General features: G+C 41.0%; 2 protein-coding genes across 3 annotated transcripts in view; one reads left to right on the forward strand and one right to left on the reverse strand.

The window, feature by feature from the left end:
- ABI1 (abl interactor 1) overlaps window positions 1-20,027 on the forward strand; it is a 212,429-nt gene extending 192,402 nt beyond the window's left edge. The window contains exons 10-12 of the mRNA XM_030201021.1: window positions 1,425-1,511; window positions 16,949-17,131; window positions 17,983-20,027. Coding sequence (XP_030056881.1) covers window positions 1,425-1,511; window positions 16,949-17,131; window positions 17,983-18,158 — 446 coding nt within the window. The 3' untranslated portion in view covers window positions 18,159-20,027. The remainder of the gene's footprint in view (window positions 1-1,424; window positions 1,512-16,948; window positions 17,132-17,982) is intronic.
- PDSS1 (decaprenyl diphosphate synthase subunit 1) overlaps window positions 19,425-25,160 on the reverse strand; it is a 70,533-nt gene continuing 64,797 nt past the window's right edge. For both annotated transcript variants that reach the window (XM_030199281.1, XM_030199282.1), the window contains exon 11: window positions 19,425-20,661. In XM_030199281.1, coding sequence (XP_030055141.1) covers window positions 20,521-20,661 — 141 coding nt within the window. In that variant the 3' untranslated portion in view covers window positions 19,425-20,520. The remainder of the gene's footprint in view (window positions 20,662-25,160) is intronic.

The following is a 25,160-nucleotide window of genomic DNA, read 5'->3' on the forward strand; positions in this document are numbered from 1 at the left end:
GTTGTGGAGACTTTGCTACCTTCCTGCTTGTCCTTGGAGAACATCTATATCCTGTAGCAGGTGTTCTCTGTGGATTTCAGGGTACAAGTCCTCACATGCTCTCCCCCTCCCTTTAAAAATGAGCTAAAGTGGTCCCACACAACAATGGTAAATGGAAAGTGGCATATATGTGTAGTGAACCTACCTTTTGAAAGCTTCTAAAAACACTAAACTGGAGTAGTGTTTGCTGTGCTGGGCTCCATCGGTGATGTCATCCATTATATAGTGCTGCCAGCGGAGAACATCTGCTATAGCTAAGTAACTTGTTTGCAAATACTTTTATCCTCTAAATAGGTACCCAGCTACATTTAGGTGAAAAATATTCAGTCTAATAAATTATTTCACCTTGATTAGTGTGTTGGCTGCTTTCTATCAGCAAATAGCACAAAAGGTTAAGGTGAAGTTTGTGTTTTGGGAGGTAATTTGCCTCAGACCTTGAATGTGGTTTCTGACACCTAAGCGTTGTCCTTCCAAAGTGAATTAGTTTGTGTCTACACAAGGAAGAAGTTGGGTCCACAGAATTGCAAAGCTTATTTTACATGTTTATCTCTGTCGTCTTATAAATGTTTGGTACTGTACACAAGGAAGATGCATTTAAATAAATAAGTAAGTTACAGAAGCCTTCCTCAGTACCTTTTGTGGTTAGATAAAGCCCTTATTGGGTGTGTCTGGCTTGCCTACTCCTCGGGGACAACAAATGGTCAAGACTGTAGGTTAATCAAAACTATACACCCCCCCACCCTGGTGTTTCAACATGGAAATGTTTACTTCAGTGAGAATTTCTAAACTTGGCAGATGTCTTGAACATAACATTTCTGCTGCTCTGAATTTTTTTTCTGGAAATTGCATGGAGTTGAAATTAGAAAAGCTTTAATTTTCTTCAGTAAAAGAGCTGAGCAAAGTTTCTGTGCAAAACTGGATTCAGTTCACTGAAAAAAAATACAAGCACATCAGTTCAGCAAACTTGAATCTCTTAATTATTGCTTTGTTAGATATGTTGCTTACTTCAAAGGACTTAGAACCTCCTTCAAAATTTTTGTGCTTTAAGGATAGCTTTTGATGAGCTGAATTTATTGCAAAACAAAGAAAATGCCTTGTACAGATGTTAGAACTGGAACAGTAAATTAAATAAAGGGAACGTGTATTACAAAAGAAATTTTAATGAAGTTTACCACATGTAAGGACATTTATTGAGTCAGACTTTTACTGTTCATTATAATAACTGAGATCCTTTTTTTTTTTTTTTTTTTGTCCTGGTAAAATTGAAGGAGATCCTACAGTTTTGAACTGGTCTTTTACTTGTGGTCTTTGTTTATACTGACTGCTGCTTCTGTTTGTTTCCCCTTATTTGTTTTACCTCCCCAATGCGCTGTTACTATTCCCAGTTTCTATTACGCCCCCTCCTCCTCCGCTGCCTCAGTTGACTCCACAGATACCGCTCACAGGCTTCGTGGCCAGGGTGCAGGAAAACAGTAAGTTCATATGGAGCTGGTAGAGTAGGAATTCTTTTCACCTAACATGCATGGCTGGAAAGGCGGGATTTTAGTATAACATGCTAACATTGTCTAGGGTGCTTCTGCCAGGGTGTCATCAGATTTGGAATGTTCTCAGTCTGTACCATGTCCGTGATTACTGACATTCTATTTCAGTATAATTTGAGAGAACACACAGATAGACTTTACATCATGTTTTTAAGTAATGTAGCATTTATTGAAACAGAAGTATACAGCCAGAGCAGAGTTTAGGGTCTCCTGTCTGCTAGTGCCAATAGATCTCAAGAACAATACAAACATGATGTGCTAAAGCTTACATGACAAGGAGGAAAGCAAAAACCAAATCCTAGGTTGAAATCAGATACATTGAACTAGAAATCTATGGACCAAGTCAGAACAACTTAAAATCTATAGAGCACCACTGGTAACTTGTGGTTGCATATAAAGAAATACAGTATTGAAAATTAGTAGTAGACAAAAATTGAAAACACAAAAAATGTGCAGTTATATATATTTTGTATTTACATTTTTATAATACATCAAAAACAAGTTTGAATTAGGATAAAGAGCCAATACAGAAATAATTCCCAAAGAAAAACCAAAATATAATACAAATTTATTGGCACTATATAGTCCACAGCAGAGGGGGCAAGAATCCCAACACCCCCGAGGAAAAAGGGATCTAATAACAGAGAGAAATAGCAGGTTGAGTGTCAATTACTACTAAGACTCAGCATTACAAAGGTGGCTCATTCTCCATTGACAGAGGAACCTTTACCCTCCAAGAAAAACTGCAATTGGGAAGCATCATATGATAATCAGATTATCAAATTGGATAACACATTTACAGGGATATCTTAATTGAAACTTAGCACCTAAATCAATAACTCATTGATGAAGGTTCAGGAATTGCTTACATCTATACTGAATAGACCTAGCCATGTCAGGAAAGATCAAAACTCCCCCCCCCCCCCAATAAAGTTTAAATCTTTAAGTAAAGCCACAATAATTCTTCCTTATCTTGGTTGGCATCAAGTATCACCAACAAGGTAGTCCTTGTAACAACTTCTTCATAGGACTTCTCTAAAATGCCAGTCAAGTTCAGACTATCTGTTGAAACATCCCACCACAGACAATTCTTTCAGGAGTTGATTGTTTCTTAGGGGACAGACTTATAGGGAGTATTTACATACTTACTGCAGGTATTTATAAAATACTTGTTTAGGTGACATTGTCATTAGTTGAGGAAAATTTAACATGTGCCAGTCAATTGCTTTGTATAATTCTCAAAGTTCTCCAACTGAAATAACATTCAATCTTGCAAGAAAATAGTTTGAGACTGTTTAATCTTTTGCACTTGGCCTGAAAGTTCTTCAATCCTTCCTCCATGCACATTCACTATTTCCTTGCGTTTCTGAATCTTGACTGCATTTTCATCAATAGTTGGTAAAGATAAGGTATGTACCTTGTAAACTGAGTAAGTACTTCAGATGGAGTCAAGGGTCACCTCCGTCAGTCTTACCAGGGGAGGAATAACCAGCCTCTTCCTTGGATCGTACATAGCTGTTCCTGGTGGAGTCGGGACATTAGCCCGAGTTCAAGATGTAATAAATTCTGAGGTACAGGGTAAAGCCTGCCTTCTAAAAGGCTGTAAGTGGTGCTGGAGTTCCAGCTTCTGTTAGCGTCTCAGGCGTTTGCCATACCTTGGAGTGCTGGGCTGAGCAAAGCGTTGTCTCCAGTTCAGGGCTCTTCCTCACGCCCTGTTGAACGGATACGCGCAAAGCAACACTAGCACATAACCTGGTGGATCTCAGTCTGTCGAAGAGGAGGTACAAGAAGTGAGCACAACTTCCCTTTTTGCTTGGGTATAAGACAAAAGGTAAGATGCCCCTAAGGGCAAGAAAATGAAAAACAGAACTCAATTTTGCAGCGTCCTTTCTTGGTGACCATCTTGCCCCCCCCCCCCCCCCCCCATGCAATTATATTATAAAAAGATAGAATATGGTAGCAGGTAAGGATTGTAAGTCCCATCTACTTTGTTCAATTTACAAGGTGTACCACCTCTAGCTCATCCTTGCTTGTTTAAACTTAATAGTTCCCATTTAGAAATCTAATCTGATCAAATCTTGGTTTTGATTAAGACTTTCCATAGGCAAAACCCATGTTCAATGCATGTTAAACAGTCATAAAAAGTACACAAGAAAATACTACTTCATAGCATTAAAAAAAAAATCGGGGTTGGGGGTAGGGAAGGGAATCTTAATGCTCTCATGCTTAAAATTGCCAGTGCTTGACTTTCTCTGTTTTTAGACCATCAAGATATTTTTCCAAGAGAAAATATGATTGATAAAAGACTATATAAAATGAAAAATGTTTATGTGCATTCTTATCAACACAAGTAGTGATGTAGTTAGACAGATTTCATCATATTCATTTTTAAAATGCTTTTTTTCATGACAAAAAATATTTTTTTATTATGTTCTTGAAAACTTCTTGATTATTGAAGCTTAAAGTAAATAAGCTAGTGCAGGTATGATGTTTCCAAACAATCATATACATTTTAGTAATTGCATTTGTTTAATGTTTTCTGGTCTTGTCCATTGACAATCTTCATTTGTTGTACATGTTAATATATGGCCACTGTTCACCACATAGACTTTTCTAAGTTTTAACATAGCCCATAGGAGTGTGTCTTTATTTGCCTGAGGCAGGGATGGTGGTCCCAGAATCTTTCATTGTTTAAAACTATTATGAAAAGGAATTTATTTTTAATGTTACACTGCCTGCTTTGTTTTTCCTACTAATTTTAGGCTCAGTGCAGTAAACCATGCTTTTAAAATGGTGAGCTAAGTTTTGATGAACAGTGTTCTAATTCAGATGCTAAGAAAACCTTTTATATCTTATTCAGTAAATTAATCATATGCACATTACCACAGTGTGTGCTGACAGAAAAACAGCACATATTACTGCCGTAGTATGAAGCATCACAGATAAATTGTTTCCTTTTGCTGTCAGAATATGAGCAAGGATAACCTCCCACCCTCCACACACGTACACTTGTTATCTGGTCCTAGGCACCTAGGTCAGGGATGCCCTTGACTAGAGATCCTTCAATGCAGCTGGATCCCAGAACCAATCCTACTTACCTGTTCCAGGAAGGCGTTCAGCAGCATCTTTGTTCTCCTGCCACCATCTTGAAAATGGTGGCTCCTAACCCCGCTGGTGCATCCCAACACAATACAAGCGGTCTTGCACTACTATTTTTCAAGATGGCAGCATATCAAGAATGCTGCTGTTGAACATCTCCCAAGAACAGGTAAGTAAATTGATCCTAAGGGTCCAGCAGTGTGGAGGTTTCTGGTTGAGGGTCTGCCTGGTCCAGGTTGCCTTGAACTAGATAGGCTGAGGCTAGCTATTAGGCTTACTTGGGCCACAAGTCCGCAGGTGTGAAGTCCTGTACTTCACCTCAGATGACCCTGCTGCTCCTCGGTATGATCTTTACTTCAGCCCTGATTTTTTTTTGGGGGGGGGGGGGGGGGCAAAGTTCACCAAAATTCAGTATTCTACACATTAACATCAAGTCTTGATTCCCAGCAAGTTTGCATGCTATTTGTATGTTGACTGCATTACACTTTAACGTGATGGCTTTGCTAAGGATTTTTCCATGCTAAAACCCTTATTGTATTGGGAGTAAGGTTAGTATAAGAAAATCTCAAGTTAGCCATCACATTAAAGGGTAGCACAGCTTATAGTAAGCGGAGTATTTATTTATTTATTATTTTATTTGTTGCATTTGTACCCCACATTTTCCCACCTATTTGCAGGCTCAGTGTGGCATTTGCCCCAGTCAGTGGATAACAAATACAAAGTTGTATAGTGATATAAATATAACTAAATAAACCATAACAGATAAAATCTAGCATAATCCTAGTCTGCCCAGAAAGGTGGCCAGGGTTGAACTTGGCACTCTGTGCAGGTTATCCCTACTCTATGCACTTTTTTTGTTTGTTTGTTTTAAGTATGAGTCAGTTATGTTTTACTTGAATGGAAATGCTCTTTACTTTTATTCCATCCTCTTCTACAGAGATTCTGTGTGTATATCCCATGGCTTTTTTGAATTCTGTCACTGTTTTCATCCCCACTGCCTTCTACAGAAGAGCATGCCAGGCAGCCATGACCCTCTCCATGAAAAAGTATTTTAGGATGTTGCTTTTAAGTCTCCCCATTTCATGCCCTCTAATCGTATAATCTCTCTATTTTTGGAAAAGGTTTGTTCATTTATATCTTTCAAGTATTTAAGCAACTGTAACATATCTCCCCTCTCCCTCCTTTCCTCCATGGTATACCTGTACATATTAGTCTTCAAGTCTCGTCTCATGTCTTCTGATGGCGACCTCATACCGTGTTGGTTGCTTTCCTTTGAACTGCTTTGAGTCTTATATTTGCGGCAAGATATGGCCTCTGAAACTGAACACAGTACTCTAAATGCAGTCTCACTGACAATTTGTACAGGGCCATGATCTTCTATCTGCTGGCTATGCCCCTCTCTATGCAGTCAGGCATCCTTCTGGCTTTGGCTACTACCCTGGTAACATAGTAGATGATGGCAGATAAAGACCTGTATGGTCCATCCAGTCTGCCCAACAAGAAACTGATTACATATGGTATGATTTGATATTTCATATGTGTATACCTGATCTTGATTTGTCCTTGCCATTTTCAGGGAACAGACCTTAGAAGTCTGCCCAGCACTGTCCTTGTTTTAAATTTCTGAAGTTGAGAAGCCCCTGAAAAGCTCCACTGCAGCCATCCAAATCTGTTCTGCCATGATGAGGGCACAGATCGTAGAAGTCTTGCCCAGCGCTGGCTTTGCTTCCTAATCAGCGGTGTTGCTACCTAATCTCTGCTAAGCTTCTTTGGATCCATTCCTTCCAAACAGGATTCCTTTGTGTTTATCCCATGAATTTTTTTAATTCCGTTACCTTGTGCATCTCCACCACCTCCCACGGAAAGGCATTCCAGGTACCTACCACCCTCTCAGTGAAAAAATACTTCTTGACATTACTCCTGAATTGGCCTCCTTTCAACCTCAATTCATGTCCTCTGGTTCTACCGCTTTCCCACCTTTGAAAAATGCTTGTCTATGGCTTTATACCTTTCAAATATTTGAACACCTTTATCATATCACCCTTGTTTCTCCTTTTCTCCAGGATATGCATTTTCAGGTCTGCAAGTCTCTCATGTCTTGCTACGCAAACCCCATACCATTTTTGTCACTTTTCTGTAAACCGCTTCAAGTCTTTTTTCATTCTTAACAAGATGCGGCCTCCAAAACTGAATACAATACTCCCAAGTGGGGCCTCACCAACGACTTGTACCTTTTCTCATTGTCTTGCTGCCTTGAGATCCTCAGGCGCTATCAGCCTGAGGTCCCTTTCCTGGTTTCTGCACCCCCAACTTTATCACTCTACATATATATATATATATATTTTTTTTTTTTTTTTTTTTGGGGGGGGGGGGGGGTGACATCCTGAACTTTTCTCCCATCTGCCACACTCAATCAGTATGTGAACAGATGTTTAAACTAGAGGAAAGGTGTTGCGGATGGGAGAAAACAAGTTCAAGATGTCACCACTAGGAAAAGCATAATTGCGGTGGGAAAAATGAGACTATATAAATACATTTAGTAGTAATAAAGAGGAAGAGGAAACAAGAATTAAACATTTACCCAATAGAAGTGAACAATCTAAAAATTGGAAGACTGTGAATACAAATGCTGACAGTCTAGGCAATAAAATACCTCATTTGGAAGCCCTAGTGGCTCACTGTTTTAAATGTATTTCTGTGTGTATGTCAAATAGAGAGTACAGAGAAAACAATAATACTCTGCATGGGTGTAAAAGTATTCCTTGACCCCGATAGGTTTACCATCAAAGCTAGGGCTTATCTCCCTTCAAGGGATGACCCATGTTTTGGGTATTTGGATCAACAGAGTTGGATGGAGGACGCTGGGTTTAGAGATGGCCGGCTTTGGTTTTTAGCCATAATGGAAACCGGGCCTGGCCATCTCAAACCAGACTCCCAGATCTTGCTCTCCACACCAGAAATCTCAGCCGAAATCCAGGCCAAAGTATCAGCCTGCTTGTCTGACATTGCTGCGTGGATGTCTCAGCGCCATCTGAAACTAAACATGACCAAGACTGAACTTCTTATCTTCCCCCTAAACCAACCTCTCCTCCTCCCCCATTCTCTAGTTCTGTGGATAACACTCTCATCTTTCCTGTCTCATCAGCTCGTAACCTTGGGGTCATCTTCGACTCCTCCCTCTCCTCCTCTGCACATATTCAGCAGACTGCTAAAACCTGTCGTTTCTTTCTCTATAATATCAGCAAAATTCGCCCTTTCCTTTCTGAGCACACTACCAGAACCCTCATTCACATTCTTATCACCTCTCACTTAGACTATTGCAACTTGCTTCTCACAGGTCTCCCACTTAGCCATCTGTCTCCTCTTCAGTCTGTTCAAAATTCTGCTGCACGCCTAATATTTCGCCAGTATCGTTATGCTCATATTAGCCCTCTCCTCAAGTCACTTCACTGGCTTCCGTTTCCGCATACAGTTCAAACTCCTCTTATTGACCTATAAGTGCATTCACTCTGCAGCTCCTCAGTACCTCTCCACTCTCATCTCTCCCTACATTCCTCACCGGGAACTCTGTTCACTAGGTAAATCTCTCTTTTCTGCACCCTTCTCCTCCACTGCTAACGCCAGACTGTTCCTTTTATCTTGCTGCACCATATGCCTGGAATAGACTTCCTGAGCCGGTACGTCAAGCTCCATCTCTGGCCGTCTTCAAATCTAAGCTAAAAGCCCACCTTTTTGATGCTGCTTTTAACTCCTAACCCTTATTCACTTGTTCAGAACCCTTATTTTATCTTCCTCACTTTAATATTCCCTTATCTCTTGTTTGTCCTCTTTTCCTAATTAGATTGTAAGCTTTGTCGAGTAGGGACTGTCTCTTCATGTTCAAGTGTACAGCGCTGCGTACGTCTAATAGTGCTTTAGAAATAAGTAGTAGTAGTAGATGGATACCTAAAAGGATCAGGAATCCCCAATGATACTGAGGAAGACCCAAAATATCAATAGCGGTCGTGGAGGAGTGGCCTAGTGGTTAGGGTGATGGACTTTGGTCCTGGGGAACTGAGGAACTGAGTTCAATTCCCACTTCAGGCACAGGCAAGCTCCTTGTGACTCTGGGCAAGTCACTTAACCCTCCATTGCCCTAGGTACAAATAAGTACCTGTATACAATATGTAAGCCGCATTGAGCCTGCCATGAGTGGGAAAGCGCGGGGTACAAATGTAACAAAAAAAACAAAACTGAAATTTGCTGCATTGATAGAGGAAGATCTTAAATTCATATGTTAGTTATAAATTAAAAGTAACACCTGAAGCACAAAAATTCTGGCGATATGAAGAAAACAGAAAAGAGATATCAAAACAAATTAGATTGTGAGCCCATTAGGGACAGTACTAGTATCTGTGTAGAAAATTGTATTTTTTAACTTCTGTATGCCTATGTGATGGCCTCAGCAGTATATCAAATGTGCTAAATAAATAAAAACCCAAAACAGGTGTACAGGGAACTGGGAAAGAACATCAGTACAGTGAAACAAATTAAAGCTGAAACAGAAACATTCTGGAGAAACTTATAAGAGGACCCTATAGGGCATAACAGATGCAGAATGGCTACTCTGCATACAGGGGAATGTGGAGTGTGTAAACATTAGTTATGGAATGGCCTGAAGTAACAACAAGAGTTGGAAAACAAGTTAAAAAGAGTCCCAAATTGGAAGAGCCCTGGCTTAGCTAGAGTGATTGACTGACTGGCTCAAACAGTTAACATCCCTTCACCAAGACAGTTGATTTTTTCCTCTCTTTCTCTCTCAAACCTCCCAACTTCGGGGCATCCCGTACCCCGGCTAACAAACGTAATAAAACTACCCCCATAACAGTGAAGACTCCCACCCCGTTCCCAAGATCAAACATTGCCAAATATCATTCCTTATCAAATAACAACCAGTGACTAATAATTATATAATACTAGGATCCTGCAACTGTCCCCAGACTTTCTCCCACTTCCCCTTGGCATCTCTGGGCAACACTGTTAACTTCTCTATTTTATAAATATATCTCAGTTTAGCCCTCCACAAGGACAATGATGGAACACCAGCTACTTTTCACCAGGCAGCAAACGTCAATTTTGCAGCATTCAAACAGTGCCACACCAACCTCATTTGTGCCAGCTTAAACCCTGGTGACTGTCTATTCAACAAGAAAAAAACAAACAAAAAAAAAAACCCAGTTCCCAGGGCACCTGTAACCCAGTGTACCATTTAGTACGAAATTGAATACTTTTCCAGAAGGCTGTAGCTTTTGGACAGCCCCACCAAATGTATCCCAGAGTTCCCCTGGCCCCACAGTTCTGCCAACAAGCCAGTGCAGCCTGTGGATACCAATGTGATATTCAATCTGGTGAGAGGTACCAACGATGTATAAAGTTAACATTATTTTCTTGCATATTGGCGGCAGTTGCAATTTTGGACAATGTTACCTTCATTGCCTTCCAGTCATCCAGGTCATAAGTAACCCCCAGTTCCCTTTCCCAGTGTTGCCTGTGCAACAGCGGCTGATCACGCAAACAGCGATACAAAGCTGCCACCAGATTCCTAGTAAAATGAAATTCTTCACAAATCTCTTCAAAGAAGGTGAACTCTCCCTCCAAATATGGTCACATAACTTTACCCTGAAGGACCACACTGAACATAAGCATACTGATGTATTTGTGGTACCATATCCCCAAAAGAAATTACCCGAGTCCTCTGGATACTGACTACCTGTGGACAACCCCTGAGCTTCCCACTGTTTATACACCAAGGATACCAACTCTGGCCCCAAACTGAGGGTTATATCGTATGGGCGTACACCTAGAGAACTGAAAATCAGATGGACTGCACATCCCATCCCACATAATTAAGCTTGGCTGACAAACAGGTATGCTCATCCACCACTCGGTATTTCTCTTAGGCAGCCACATTAAATAACTCAATGGAATGACGCCCACCATGACCTGCTTTATCTCTATTCAAAGCTTATAGGGATGGTTTTGGGACATTTCACTGTGACTCCTACTTTGGCTGCCTTTTAATAGTTCCCCATACGAGGAACCCCCAGCCCCCCTTCTTTCAAGCCAAAAACAAAATTTTCCTAGAAAACCTGTGTTTTTAACCCCCCTATAAATCTTAAAATGGTATCGTGAACGGTTGACAGATATTGCTTCGGCACAGCTCTAGGCAAGACTTGGAACAGATAAAGAAACCTCGGTAACAAGTTTATCCATACCATGGCAATTCTTTCAAACCAGGATAATGTAGTCCTTTTTCCAGCGTAAGAGACCAACCAATAATTTTTGGATAGTTGGCCTTAAACAACCGTGCATATTGAGCTGTAATCCAAACTCACAAGTATTTTATACTATGTTGGACCCACCTAAAGGGGAAGGAGGCCTTCAACCGCTGTACCACAGAATGTTCCACTGTAAGATTAAAGATCTCTAACTTAGCCATATTTACTTTAAATCCAGACCCTAGCAAAGGCTTGTCTCCTTCAGAAGATTTGGGAAAGTGGTGAAGATAAAGTAAACACATCTGCGAATAAACTAATCTCATAATCTCTGTAACTAGCTCGCACCCCCTTCATATCCTCATGGTCTTGAACAGCTGCTGCAAAAGGCTCCATCGTCAAAGTGAACAAAAGAGGATTAATGGGCAACCCTGTCAGGTACCATGAGATAACATGAACATCCTGGAATTACCCCCATTAACTCTCACATCTATTAGGGAAAAATTAAGACCTTTTATCCACTTTAAAAATGGTCCTTCTTCATCCACCTCTAGTACCCCTTCCATTTAAGCCCAATGAACACTGTCAAATGCTTTTTCAGCATCTATCCCCAACAAGAAGGCTGGCAGCTGCCTCCGTCTAGCTACCACTATAAAGTTAATCACCCTATAAATATTATCTCCTCCCTGTCGCTTAGGGCAATGCCCACCTGAACTGGATGAACCAGGTCACGTAAAACCTCTCCAAGCTGAAGAACCAGGACTTTTGCAAAGATTTTTTATATCCACGTTTAGGACGGAATGGGTCTATATGATTGACAATCTGTTTTATCTTTACCTGCTTTCAGGATGACTGTTATCAAGGCCTCCTTCATAGACTGAGTTACCGGTGTGCCCCTACCCACTCTGTTAATGACCTCTGCCAACAGTGGTGTTAACTCAGCCAGAAATGCCTTATAAAATTCTAAGGTCAAGTCATATAACCCCAGGGCCTTCCCTGTGGCCATAGACTTTATTGCTTTCCAGACCTCTGTTGGAGTCCCTTCCGCCTCAAGATGCCTTTGCTGATGAGGGTTCAATCATGGCTAATTAGAAAGTTTCTATTTCTAAAGGGAGATGCAGGTAATATCTCAAAAATTACAGACAAATAACTTATCTACCTATAATCTATAAGCTGCTATTTCTATAGCGCTACTAGATGTACGCAGCACTGTACACATAAGCTGTTCACAGGAATAGATAATGATATATTAGTCTGTATGATCATATATTAACATCATGGCAATAGAACAGAATAAGAAGGGCAATAAGAGAAGAGTATATGGAATGAAAGACCAGCTGTTAAATAAAGCCATAATGGCTAGTGCTAAGAAACATAGAACCTGTGTTTCAAAAGCTCTTCAAGCAGTATATACTTTTTCAGTTTTCCAGCTGACTCTCGCTAAAGGTCTTTTTCAAGACCACCAGTGCATTACAAAACTAACTTATGGAGTTTTACTTATTCATCCAGCTAACAAAGATTCCTGAGACAGGCCTTTGGCCGAAACACAGATCTGTGTTGAGTCTACAATAAACCACTGTGAACATTAGTCTGTTGTCCTGGTCTCTTGAGTCATTGGCCCACTTCCTTTTCACTGGTGATTATAAGAAAGCCTTTAATAGTGCCCCATACTGCTGGATAATAAATTGCCTTGAAATGTACAAAATTAACTCTTCTTAGAAGTTGGCAACCACACCGGCCCTTCAATCTAAAAATCTCGTACTGATCTAAAATGCCCATTCAGGAAAATGGGATAGGTGAATTTAGTAGACATTCTAAATAGCAGATGTTGTATCATTGGGCATGTCCAAAAGGCATAATAAAATGAATTATGCTCCTGATTACATTTCTAACAGAGTGGAGTATTCATCCCATTTTAAATATTTGTGCTTGAGTAATAATATCTCGGTATAAAACCCCAAATTGACATTCTCGCAGGTCCACACTAGTTACAAAATCTTCTTTATACCAGCTTTAAAAAGTCAATGCCCACCCCTGGCCTACCTAAATCTACACACCGCTTATTTACTAAAGTTTTCCACTGCCTTCTGAGGTGTGATGTCTGATAAAATATGATTCATTTCAGAGACTGAGAAATATTCCACTCAAACTGATGCTAGGAACTCTCTAACCTTATGTCAGACTTGTGAGTTCTTGAACCAAGTAGAGCGCTGCTGAGCCCGGTACTCGAACCAGGTTCTGCTTGGCGGCCAGATAACCCCGGATTACTCCTGCGCTGACCGTCGTTCCCCAGAGGTTGAGCCCCTAGGTGCGGGCGGCCTGCAGGACTTAAGAGATGGAGCTGGAAGCGGGGTGGTGAACGTATCGGCCAGGCAGCAGGCAAGAGAGTGATCCAGGTACAGGCAAAGTCAATAGGCAGCAGGCAGAGGAGTAATCCAGGAACAGACAATGTCAACAGGTGAGCAGCAGGCAGGGTAATCCAGGCACAGGTAAAGTCAGTAGGCAGGCAGCAGGTCAAGAGGGTAATCCAGTTACAGGCAAAGTCAGCAACGAGAGACAAGTAGGTAAGAAGCAAACTACTGAGCAAGTAACACCTACCAAAGTAGAAGCCGAAGCATGGAGTCCAGGAAGAGCTCAGCTGATAAACTGCTGGTCTGACATCAGCAGGAACCAGCAGGGAGAAGGAGCACAGCCATAGGACAAGAGCAGGGGAAGGAGGAACTGGAAGACCAATAGGAGAGAAGCAAGGGAAGCCAGGCAGAGGGAGAACAGACACAGGTGGGTGGAAGCAAAGCAATCAAGGAGCCTAGAAGCCAGGCAGAGAGAGAGAGCAGACACAGGTGCATGGAAGCAAAGCAATTAAGGAGCCTGCAACCACCGCTCTCTGAACAAACCCAGAGAAGAACTACACACACATATGGCTCAGGGCAGTGCCAGTCAAGTGTGCGTGTCGACGGGACCCCGCACAGCCCAAGGATGCCACTTGCGTTGAGGTAGGGGACATGACATGTTATGACCATGTCAAGAGGTCAAAGCCTCTACTTCTAAGGAAGAAACATAATGTTGTAATTGACAGTATGCAAAACTACTACCCAGGTGAACCATGGCCCCTCCCCCTAGAGCTGGCAGAGGAACCATTTTATCATCTGCTCTTAACACTGCAATAGATACTGATACATTAAAGTCTGTATGATCATATATTAACATCATGGCAATAGAGCAGAAGCAATTGTGTAATTCCATTCGATGCATAGGTAAGAAAGGTCCTATTGTCCACACCCGGGAGAAACATGACATTGCCTCGAATGGGTAAAAGATTCGAGATTGTCAGATCTGGTTCATTCTCACCATAGCTCTCTTAAGGGGCGTAATAAGATATTATTCTGTAAGTATTCTGGGATTTTACTAAGCAGTGCTTGGAGAAAAAAAAAAGGATCAAAGTAGTCCCTCTCAATCTGCAATGGAGTATAGTTGTTATTGTTGAGCACCCAGTACATAAGTATTGCCATACTGGGAAAGACCAAAGGTCCATCAAGTCCAGCATCCTGTTTCCAACAGTGGCCAATCCAGGTCACAAATACCTGGCAAGATCCCAAAAAAGTACAAAACATTTTATACTACTTATCCCAGAAATAGTGGATTTTCCCCAAATCCATTTAATAATGGTCTATTGACTTTTCCTTTAGGAAGCCATCCAAACCTATCTCTCTAATATCACCAAAATTTGTCCTTTTCTTTCTGAGCACACTATCAAAACCCTTATCCATCTTATCGCTTAGACTATTGCAACTTGCTTCTCTCGGGTCTCCCACTACGCCATCTCTGTCCTCTTCAATCTGTTCAAATTCTGCTGCATGACCTATATTCCGCCAGTGTCACTAGGCTCATATTTGTTCTCTCCTCAAGTCACTTCATTGGCTCCCTATCCGTTTCCGCATATAGTTCAAACACCTCTTATTGACTTAAAAGTACATTCACTCTGCAGCTCCTCAGTATCTCTCCATATACTCCTCCCCAGGAACTCCGTTCATTAGGTAAATCTCTCTTATCGTACCCTTCTCCTCCACTGCTAACTCCAGACTCTGTTCCTTTTATCTTGCTGCACCATATGCCTGGAATAGACTTCCTGAGCCGGTACGTCAAGCTCCATCTGTGGCCGTCTTCAAATCTAGACTAAAAGCCCACCTTTTTGATGCTGCTTTTAACTCCTAACCCCTATTCACTTGTTCAGTACCCATGTCTGTTTTATCATTCCCACCTTAGTAATTCCATTATTCCTTATTTGTCCTGTTTGTCTTGATTAGATTGTAAGCTCTGCTGAGCAGGGACTGTTTAAAGTGTACAGTGCTGCATACATCTAGTACTACCCTTCCATTCCTATTTGTTTATCTTCTGCTGTCCTTCTCCCAGCCCTTCAGCTGTGAACACAGAACAGAAATATTTAAGCAATTCCATCTTATCTCTATCAGCTTTTATATATTCCTCCCCTTCACCTTTGAGTCTCATAATGACATTTTTGCACTTCCTCCTATCACTAATGTATCTAAAGAAAAGAAAGTCTTCACCCATTTTACAGTATTGTCTATTTTTGCTTCCATTTGGATTGTTGCTTTCCTGAGTACTCTACCAGCTTCTCTTATTGTCGCCTGTCTTCCTCTTTCTGTGATCTCTTGTAGTTTATAAAGGTTATCCTTTTTCCTTACCTTCTTAGCTACTACGTTTGAGAACCAAAGCGGTCTCCTTATCTGAATAAAGGCTTTTTTTTTTTTTTTTAAGTCTAGAACCTTCACTTTTGAATGAACCATCTCCCCACCTATCTTGATATTAAATCACACCATCTGGTGATCAGTGGATGCCAGATGATCATCTCCTATAATATCAGAAACACTCTCCCCATTAGTAAGCACTAAGTCCATTATGACCCCCAACCTGTATGGGTTCCATTACTAACTGCTGGAATAGTTCTCCCTGTAGAGAATCCAGGATCTTCCTTTTTCTAAAAGACCCTGCAATAGGGTACCCCAATCAATATCTGGCATATTAAAATCACCTATTAGTAATACTTCTTGCCATTCCCTCTTTTTCAGATTGATTCACAGTGCCTCTTCCTTACCCTGTAGGTCCTGCAATTGTGTGGCTTTAATATTATCAAACATAAACGGCAAGTGACCGACTCAACTGCAAATGCGCAGACTTCCCTCTCTGTCCCGCCCTCGTGTCAAGACGTGATGACGTCAGAGGGCGGAACAGAGAGGGAATCGGAGTCACTGTCGGACGCTGCCGCCTGGAAACAAACATCGTGCACACCAACCTCCCCCCCTCCCCCCCACCGCCGCTCCCGCCCTCCTCCGCATCGGGCCCCCTACACTGATGTGTTTTCTGCTTTTCTTTTTTGAAGCTCGCATCCTTTTAGTAGAAATGAGACCTTGGATGAGCTTGGCTGATGCTGTCTCTTGCACTAGTCCTGCAGGGCAGATGTTAATGGAGCTGACAGGGGAAAAAGTGTATTTACCTCATTTATATATATTGTCCATTGATGTGCTCCTATTCCATTTTCCTTTAAGTGCCACCAAAGTTCCACTAGGAGACAGAAGCACTTTAAAACATGGTTAAGTTTTTGTTCTCTGTGTATTTAGGAAGTGTTGGGGCAGTTTGAGTGGAAGCTTTAAATAAACCAAAATTGATGCAAAAAATGTTTTAAACATGTCTGGTGAGATTACCATCTACATAACCCATAAAAAGCCCTGTGCCAATATAGAATTATTTAAATGTACAGTTCCTCATAGCATGAACGCAACTCAAAAACTAATTCTGCATCAAAGACAATCAAGCATGTACTTTTAACTTGAGGAAGCGTAAGTTCCTAACTAGTGCATGTGATTTCTGTGACTAGTGCATGCTGCATTTTGATTTTATATTTTTTTTTCCTTCAAATATTTTGCATCTGTCACCTGAAGGTCATGATTGGTACTTTTGCTAAAGATAGAAGTAACTTTTTGATTTTTTTTCCCCTAGTTGCTGATAGTCCCACTCCCCCTCCACCGCCACCACCTGATGATATGCCAATGTTTGATGAGTCTCCCCCTCCTCCACCCCCACCACCAGTTGACTATGAGGAGGAAGCTGCAGTAGTACAGTACAATGATCCTTATGCAGATGGTGATCCTGTTTGGGCCCCAAAATCATATCTTGAGAAAGGTAAGAAATGTCTCAATAGCTATAGTTTTCTTTTCAGCTAAGATTATTATTATTACTAAATTCTAAGTTGCGCAGACATCCTCTGCTGGTGTTCTGGGTGGGAGGGTGCTGTTTAATTATTGTGCTTTTAATTTCCATATGATGGCTGTGCATCTTGCAGCTGCTTGGAGTGATCATCAGTATAATCTACCACATTTCTACAGGCATTACTTTTATTTCATTTTATTAGGTACAGTCCATGTGTCCCCCCCTCCCCTTTGCCTCCTACCCAGTGGATTTCTTCTGTTCCTTCTCCTCATGAAGCGATAGAAGCTTCTAGAGTTGGTCCTAGGCCTGGCTGTCTAGTCACAGATCCTATGATTGCCTCACTCACACATCCTTGTGTTTGGCAGAGGCCTGGGAGACATGTCAGTCCTTACCCAGGCTAATAACTGTAGAACAAAAAAAAAATTTTTAAGTGTTGGATATGAATCCTTCTGCCCTTTATCTCCCTTGGTAGAATATGCAGTGACAACAAAATGTGTTCCGGGACTTAAATTCTGAATATTGATAAAATATTTAATACATGTAAAGTGCAGATAGGAGTCTGGGATCTAGCTTTACTGACATAGTTGAAATTTAGCTTCAAATAATTTGTAGAAATTTCTGCAGAGGGCCCTCTTTACTATATACATTGTTCCCACAGGCACACAGTGGGAGAAAGTTTCATTAAATAAGACCCCTAGTCTCTAAAGATGAAAGAATAGAGGTCCGTTAAATTATAAATTGGATACAAAATTATTTAAAGCTAAGAGGATTTGATCTTCTATGGTGTTGCATTGATACTGTTTGGTTCTGATTTCAATCCACAGTTGTCGCAATATATGACTACTCAAAGGACAAGGATGATGAGCTGTCTTTTATGGAAGGTTCAATCATTTACGTTATAAAGAAAAATGATGATGGCTGGTATGAAGGGGTCTCCAACGGAGTAACTGGCCTTTTTCCAGGGAATTATGTTGAAACTATCATGCACTATGCTGATTAATATTGACATTTGATCAGTGAAATGGGACCTTTTATTCAATCATACCATTTGAAAATTGTGATTATTTAATCAAACTTGTAAAAATTAACAGATATTTCAGGTTCTCAAAATGTTGGATGTTCTTTTGAGAATTGCTTTTTTAATGGTATGATTGAATGTGTATCCATCAACATAACTTGCATAAATCAGGTCTTATTTTGCAATTAATATCTGGCTGTTTAAGAATGCTGAAGACCTGAATTGGCCAATCTGATTGGCTAATGCAAGCCTTCAGAATTTAAATACACTTAAGGTATCAGATATTGTTTGATGGATATGGCTCACAATGTGTAGCTTGTCTGTTGGTAATTAACTGTCTACATTTGGTTATGCTTATGTATTTACTTATGCATTGTTTATTTTATGACCAGCCTACATATTCTGGGGAAATGGGGTATAGTATTTAATGAAATCATGATTCATATTGTGCCATTTACATTTTTCAGTGCCGCATGGAAACTAAGTTAGATTAACACATGAAAATCTGGATGAAGTTTGCTAGTGCTGGTCATATTACCTTTGTTTAGACTGACTCATTCTTAAACTAGGATATTTGTTTAAAGCATGCATACAATTTATGTACTAAAATATATTTTAAAAAATCCAAAATGCTTCCAATTTGTTGTAATTATTGCCTGGAGTACTCGCACTTAAGTCTGATGAATTGTTGAGTCTCTAAGGTGTCCATGTGAAACAAAAATGGGTGGTCTTAAGATGTTGTAATTTGTACTTGTTTTTTTAATGAGTGAATTTGCATTATGAATTTTTTTCATTCCTAAATACATAAGTGAACCAAAGTTGTTAATTTAGTTTCTTGGTTTTGTGTGGCATAAGAATTTGAAATGTTGGCTTAGCAAATCCCATGACTTTTTATATCATACAAAATGTACTGAAATCTATTGTAGCCTTATCTGTTGTTTTGATGATTAAAAGGGTAAAAAATATGCAAGCTAGAAAATTGGAAAGTTTTATCTACTGTGGGTGTCAATCAGTTTAACAGACTTTACACGTTCCCCTTTTTAAAATTCTTTTAACTTCAAAATATCTTGTGTAAAAGGGATATTAACATTGTGAACAGCATTGTCTCTAAAGGAGTACACTGTCCGGCTCACTGTAAAACCTAGTGATAGCGTTAATCAGAATCTTTCTATTTCAGTTTTTGAAATTGAATATTGTAACACCACTGATTTAGGCTCCTTTAAACTGACATTTGTGAATTTATTTTCTAATTACACGATGGACCAGTACAAGGCCCATTCCCATTTTGCATTACTATTAATGTGCCAAGCTTAAATAATTAGACAGGGGCCAAAATTAATAGCAGTAAGTTTATAAAAGGACCAACATGTTAATGTAGTGGACTTTTGAGGTGGAAAAGAGATGTTAAGCACATCATGTAGATACCTTCTTTGGGGTAGCATAATACAGATCTCCTCCCACACTCATCCACATATTAATGTATTCTGCTTATCCTGTTTTGTATTACATCTGTATTGCTTGGAATATCCCAAAGGATGAAGTTGATTAGGCGGACATCTGAATGCTGTTGTAGATGAACTAAAACTGCAGTCTTGCCTTTTTTTCTAGTATTTTTCAAGGATTTATTTGGGCTTATGTTTATGTATTGATTTTAAACTTGAAATTCTGTAACAACTACTCTTAAATCTCAAAAAAGCATAGTGATGGAGGGGCTTTGTACTGGTAGTCTGGGCTTTCTACAGTATCTGCTTTATAATATATAATTAGGAAAACTCTCTACCACCTAAAGTTATTGTACCTAATTTCAAATACTGATTGTCTATTTCTGGAAAAATTATTTTAATTTGTATATAACCTGTTAAAATTTATGTACAGTCTTTTATAATAAACCATTCTCCTATACAAAAACTGTGTAATTTTGACCAATTTAACTATGGCTTAAGGCTGTTAGAGGAAATGTGATATCTTAATAGACATGGTAGTTTGAATACATTGATCATATTTATTTCATATTGGCCTCTCTGCATGGATAGATTAACAGTGTAAACAATGCCATGCATAAAAAAGAAAGCCAAGACAGCATCAGCAATATAAATCTTGATTTTTCTGATTTGGGATTTTAACATTTATACTTTGGCTTTCTTTAATTAAAACTTTTCAAAATTTTACAAAATAAAAAAATACAGTACGTAACTCCCAGTGACATGTCAGTGTCCATGGATTTAAACATTAGGTTTGTTTTGTAATCAAGTGTTCGAGCAAGCCCAGCTTCCTTTTCTGTATAACACTTTAGGCACAGTCGGGTAGGTGAATAGCTGCCAAGAGAGGAAGGAGCTTGCAGTTCTTATTTAGTCCGTGTCAGTACAGTTTCTGGGAGCTGTATAAGAGCATCTCTCTCAGGAGAAGGATGCAACTTGCTGATCTCAGCTACTGCTTTGTGGCAGTAACGTTGAGCGAGGTAGGTTGCTTGCTGGACACCATCACTCTGTTAAGAGGGGGGGGAAAAAAGCAACATGTACGTGATGTTAAATGAGGACCCAGCTCAGGCAAATTTATGTAGTAGCATGCAAGGATAAGATAGTGTCATAGTATTGTCTGGGTGCTGCACATGAGGCTAGATCATGATATGTATATGCCCTTCTCTGTACAAATGGCATGTATTAAATCATTTTTAATATGCTATTCCTTGGACTACATGAACACTATCCTTACACAGCACCTAAACAAAAAGGGGCAATTTTCAATACCTCATCTAGGAGCAAATAAAGTACATGCAAAAACATAAGCCATGCTGCCTCAGAACAAGGTCCACTGACCCCACATCCTGTGTCTGACAAGTCAGGGTCTTATGTACCTGGCATAGGCATATCGGAAAAAGATGAGTCCATTTCTCACAGCTCATTCCAAGAGCTAAAGGACAGTTTTCGCAAGCCTAGATGACTAAATTTGTAATGGACTTTTCTAAATCTCACTATTAATTGCCTTGATCACACTGTGTGGCAGAAGATGCCACTGCTTAATTATGTGTTTCCTGAAAAATAATTCAGGTTTTCTTTTTTAGTCTCCTAGTGATTACTCTGCCCACTCCCTCTCAAACTTGAAGACAGCAGCTGCACATCCCAGAACCTCCCCTCCCTCATCCCAAAGGACCTGGGGAGAGGTGTGGTTCCTGAAGCTGCTTCTATCATAGAAGTCCTGGTGGACCAGCAGTGAGGTGGGGGCAAGAGCAATCCCCACTCTCTTACCTATGTCTGCTCCACTTTTAAAACTGCTGCCCTGAGGCTGCTGTTAAGAGTTCATGGCAGCCGTTTGAAGGTGAAGCAGGCATGGGCAGGAAACTGGGGATTGCTCCTACTCCCAGCTATACCAGCAGGACTGCTGAGGTAGACACTGGGGGACTTAGGGTTGGGGGGGGGGAAGGGTGTACTATAGTGTGATATACAGTAAAGGCTCCCTATTATCTGACAACCTGTCCATTCCAATTACATCACACAATCAAGACACCGCTAATGTGCTTTTAATGAATACCAATTTTCTCCATTGTTTTGATGATTTTTAGTCTGCTGGTCAGGACCCTTAAGCCCATGTGCGCTAAATGCAGCATGACTCTTTCCATTTGCCTATATCATTTTCAGCTTCTGCTGTAGTGCAAATGGAAGCAAGCAAATTGGTCCATTCTCAATTTCATTCTGCATGAGCCACAGCTGCATGTTAAGAGTGATACATCACCTGGACCAGATGGCATACACCCCTGGGTACTGAAAGAACTCAAATATGAAATTGCTGATCTGTTAGTGATCTATAACCTGTCATTAAAATCAACCCCAGTACCTGAAGATTGGAGGGTGGCCAATGTAATGCCGATTTTTTTTAAAGGGTTCCAGGGGTGATTGGGGAAATTACATACCAGTAACCCTGACATCAGTGTCTGGGAAAATAGTGGAAACTATTTTTAAAAAATTATAGAACAGACAAACATGGTTTAATGGGACAGAGTCAGCATGGGAAGTCTTGCCTCAATCTGCTTCATTTCTTTGAAGGTGTAAATGTGGATAAAGGTCAGCTGGTTTATCTAGTGAATCTGGATTTTCAGAAACCTTTGACAGTTTCTCAGAGACTAATGCGAAAAAATAGAGTCATGAGATAGGAGGCAATGTCCTTCTATGGATTACGAATTGGTTCTTGGACAGAAAACAGGGTAGGGTTAAATGGTTATTTCTTGCAGTGGAGGAGGATGAATAGCAGAGCGTGCCACAGGTATCTGTACTGGGGACTGGTGCTATTTAACATATTTATAAATGATCTGGAAAAACGGAACAACAAGTCAGGTGATTAAATATGCAGATGACACAAAACTATCCAAAGTTGTCAAAACACAAGCGGATTGTGAAAATTTTCAGGAAGACATTAGGAAACTGGAAGACTGGGCATTCAAATGGCAGATGAAATTCAATGCGGCCAAATGCAAATCTGAATCACAGTTGCCTGATGCTAGGGTCCACCTTAGGAGTCAGCACTCAAGAAAAAGATCTAGGTGTCATTGTAGACAATAGACTGTAATCTTCTGTCCAGTGTGCGCAGCAGCAGCCAAAAAAAGCAAACAGGATACTAGGAATTATTAGGAAAGGAATGCAAAATGACCAAGAATATTATAATGCCACTGTATCGCTCCATGCTTCAACCTCACCTTGAGTGCTGCATTCAAGTGTGGTTGCCAAATCTCAAAGAAGAGCAACCAAAATTATAAAGGGGACAGAACTCCTTCCATATGAGGAAAGGCTAAAGAGGTTAGGGCTCTTCAGCTTGGAAAAGAGACAGCTGAGGGGGATGTGACTGAGGTCTATAAAATCCTGAGTGGTATAGAATGGGTAGAAGTGAATTGATTTTTCACTATTTCAAAAAAGTACACAGACCAGGGGATACTCAATGAAATTACATGGAAATACTTTTAAAACATAGGGTGAAATATTTTCACTCAAAGAATAGTTAAGCTCTGGACCTCGTTGCCGGAGGATGTGGTAAAGGCGGTTAGCCTATCTGGGTTTAAAAAAAAAGGTTTGAACACAGTCTGTTGAGGACATAGGGGATGCCACTACTTGTCCCGGGATTTCTAGCATGGGATGTTGCTACTAATTGGGTTTCTGCCAGGTACTTGTGACCTGGATTGGCCACTGTTGGAAGCAGGATATTGGGCTAGATGACCATTGGTCTGACCCCAGTATGGCGATTCTTTTGTCCTTAGCTATTCTATGCTTCAAAACAAATTTGAGAGAAGGGGAGATGCTTTAGCAAGCTCTCCAGCTGGAAAGTTCATGTATGTGTGTGGGGCCCCAACAGTACTGCTATTTTCTCTGCCTTCTCCAATACTTGCTGACCATGGGATGGAGAGGGTGGATCGGCTATACTTCATGGCTCTGAGGAGAGGTGAGAAGGTTACGACAGATGTGACTGAAATATTGCTGACTGACTTTTTATCCTGCTAAACCAGTCCAGACAAATGGGTTGTTTTCGCCTGCCAGCAGATTCAGGTAGAGAAAAGTTTTCCAGTGACATCACCAGTATAAGGGCTGATGCAGGCTTGAATGCTCCAGTTTTTCTCCACCTCCAGCAGATAATGTAGGTTAGAGTAGTGGAGTAGATTTGTTTTGGCTAGGCCAGACTCCCTGGGAAGCGGGCAACAGCCTGATCCCTTGGGGTAGTCCATTAGATGGTATTTACTCATGGGATTTGGGCCATACATCCTTATCACAGTTGAAGCCAAAGGATTAACCCACTGGCTTCTGCTTGATGTATGTTGGCAGAAGGCCCAATTTGGGGGAGGGGGGGGGAGATGGAGGCAGAGAGAGACATCATGGTTGACAGGAGGGCATAGAAGGCCTTTGAGGGCCAGGGCCCTGCTTTGTGCAGTGACGAGGCCTAAGAGAGAACTGGGTTTCTACCTATAACAGGACCTAACCCAGCGACATCCCCGCTGGATGAGGATGACTCCAAAGGCTCGTCCTGCAGGACAGCCTCTCCGGCCAGTTGGGACCTTTCGGGGGGGGGGGGGGGGGAGGAGGAATCCCCAGTAGTGTGCTTGTTTAGGAGGAAGAGTTCAGCTCATGGATTGTGTTCTCCATGTTGTGCATCTGTTATCCCAGGTGGAGGACCTCTACAAGCTACCTGGTAGAATGAGAGATGCCAGAGGGTATCCTCAAGGGCACCAAGCTCTTAGCCAGCCTCTGTGTCTACGCCCATGTGAGAATCTGGACAGATTGTTCAGGCAACCTAGCATAGACGCTATGGTCATGGCTGTGTGTCGGTGACTAAAATGACCACTATCCCAGTTGAGGGGGAGGTATTCAGCACTTTAGGATGTGCATGAGCAAAAGGTGGAGCAGCTTTTTAAGCAGGTGGTAGCCTCCCACACACGGCAGCCTGTATTTCCATGGCTGAAGTAGGCAATGTAGCATGTGCATTAAGGTGGATTCGCACTTGCCAGCGTTCTCAGAGATAGCTCGCCTGGAATCCATCGGCCTTTTTTGACACACATTCTCTATAATTTGGTCTACATTTTTTCCTGGTCAAGGTGGTAACCCCGCTGTGGCTCTGCCACTGTTAGATGCTGCATCTAAAATGCACTTAAAGCTACCCTTTAGTGATGGCTTTTACTTAGAGAGAACAGGCCCCAGCAGCTCCCAGACAACTGTCCTCAGGCATTATATCGCCTCTTAGGTGGTAGGTCTCCGTTCAAAAATGGGGATCAATACCACTTTGGCAGCTACGAAATCTCAGAAAAGAGTGCCTTTTTGCAGGGTTCAAAGGATGAGGGAACCCAATACTTTGTTCTCTGCTACAAGGGACCACCTTAGTTTTGCAGGTGGGCAGTATGTTTTGCCTATTTTACCATGAATGGGCTCTCATAAACACTGACCAATGGGTTCTGGAGGTAGTTCAACAGGGCTACACCGTAGAATTTTCCAAACCAATTTCCAATGCGTTTAT

Source organism: Microcaecilia unicolor, chromosome 1 (assembly GCF_901765095.1).
Source record: "Microcaecilia unicolor chromosome 1, aMicUni1.1, whole genome shotgun sequence".
In the NCBI taxonomy this organism is placed as follows: domain Eukaryota; kingdom Metazoa; phylum Chordata; class Amphibia; order Gymnophiona; family Siphonopidae; genus Microcaecilia; species Microcaecilia unicolor.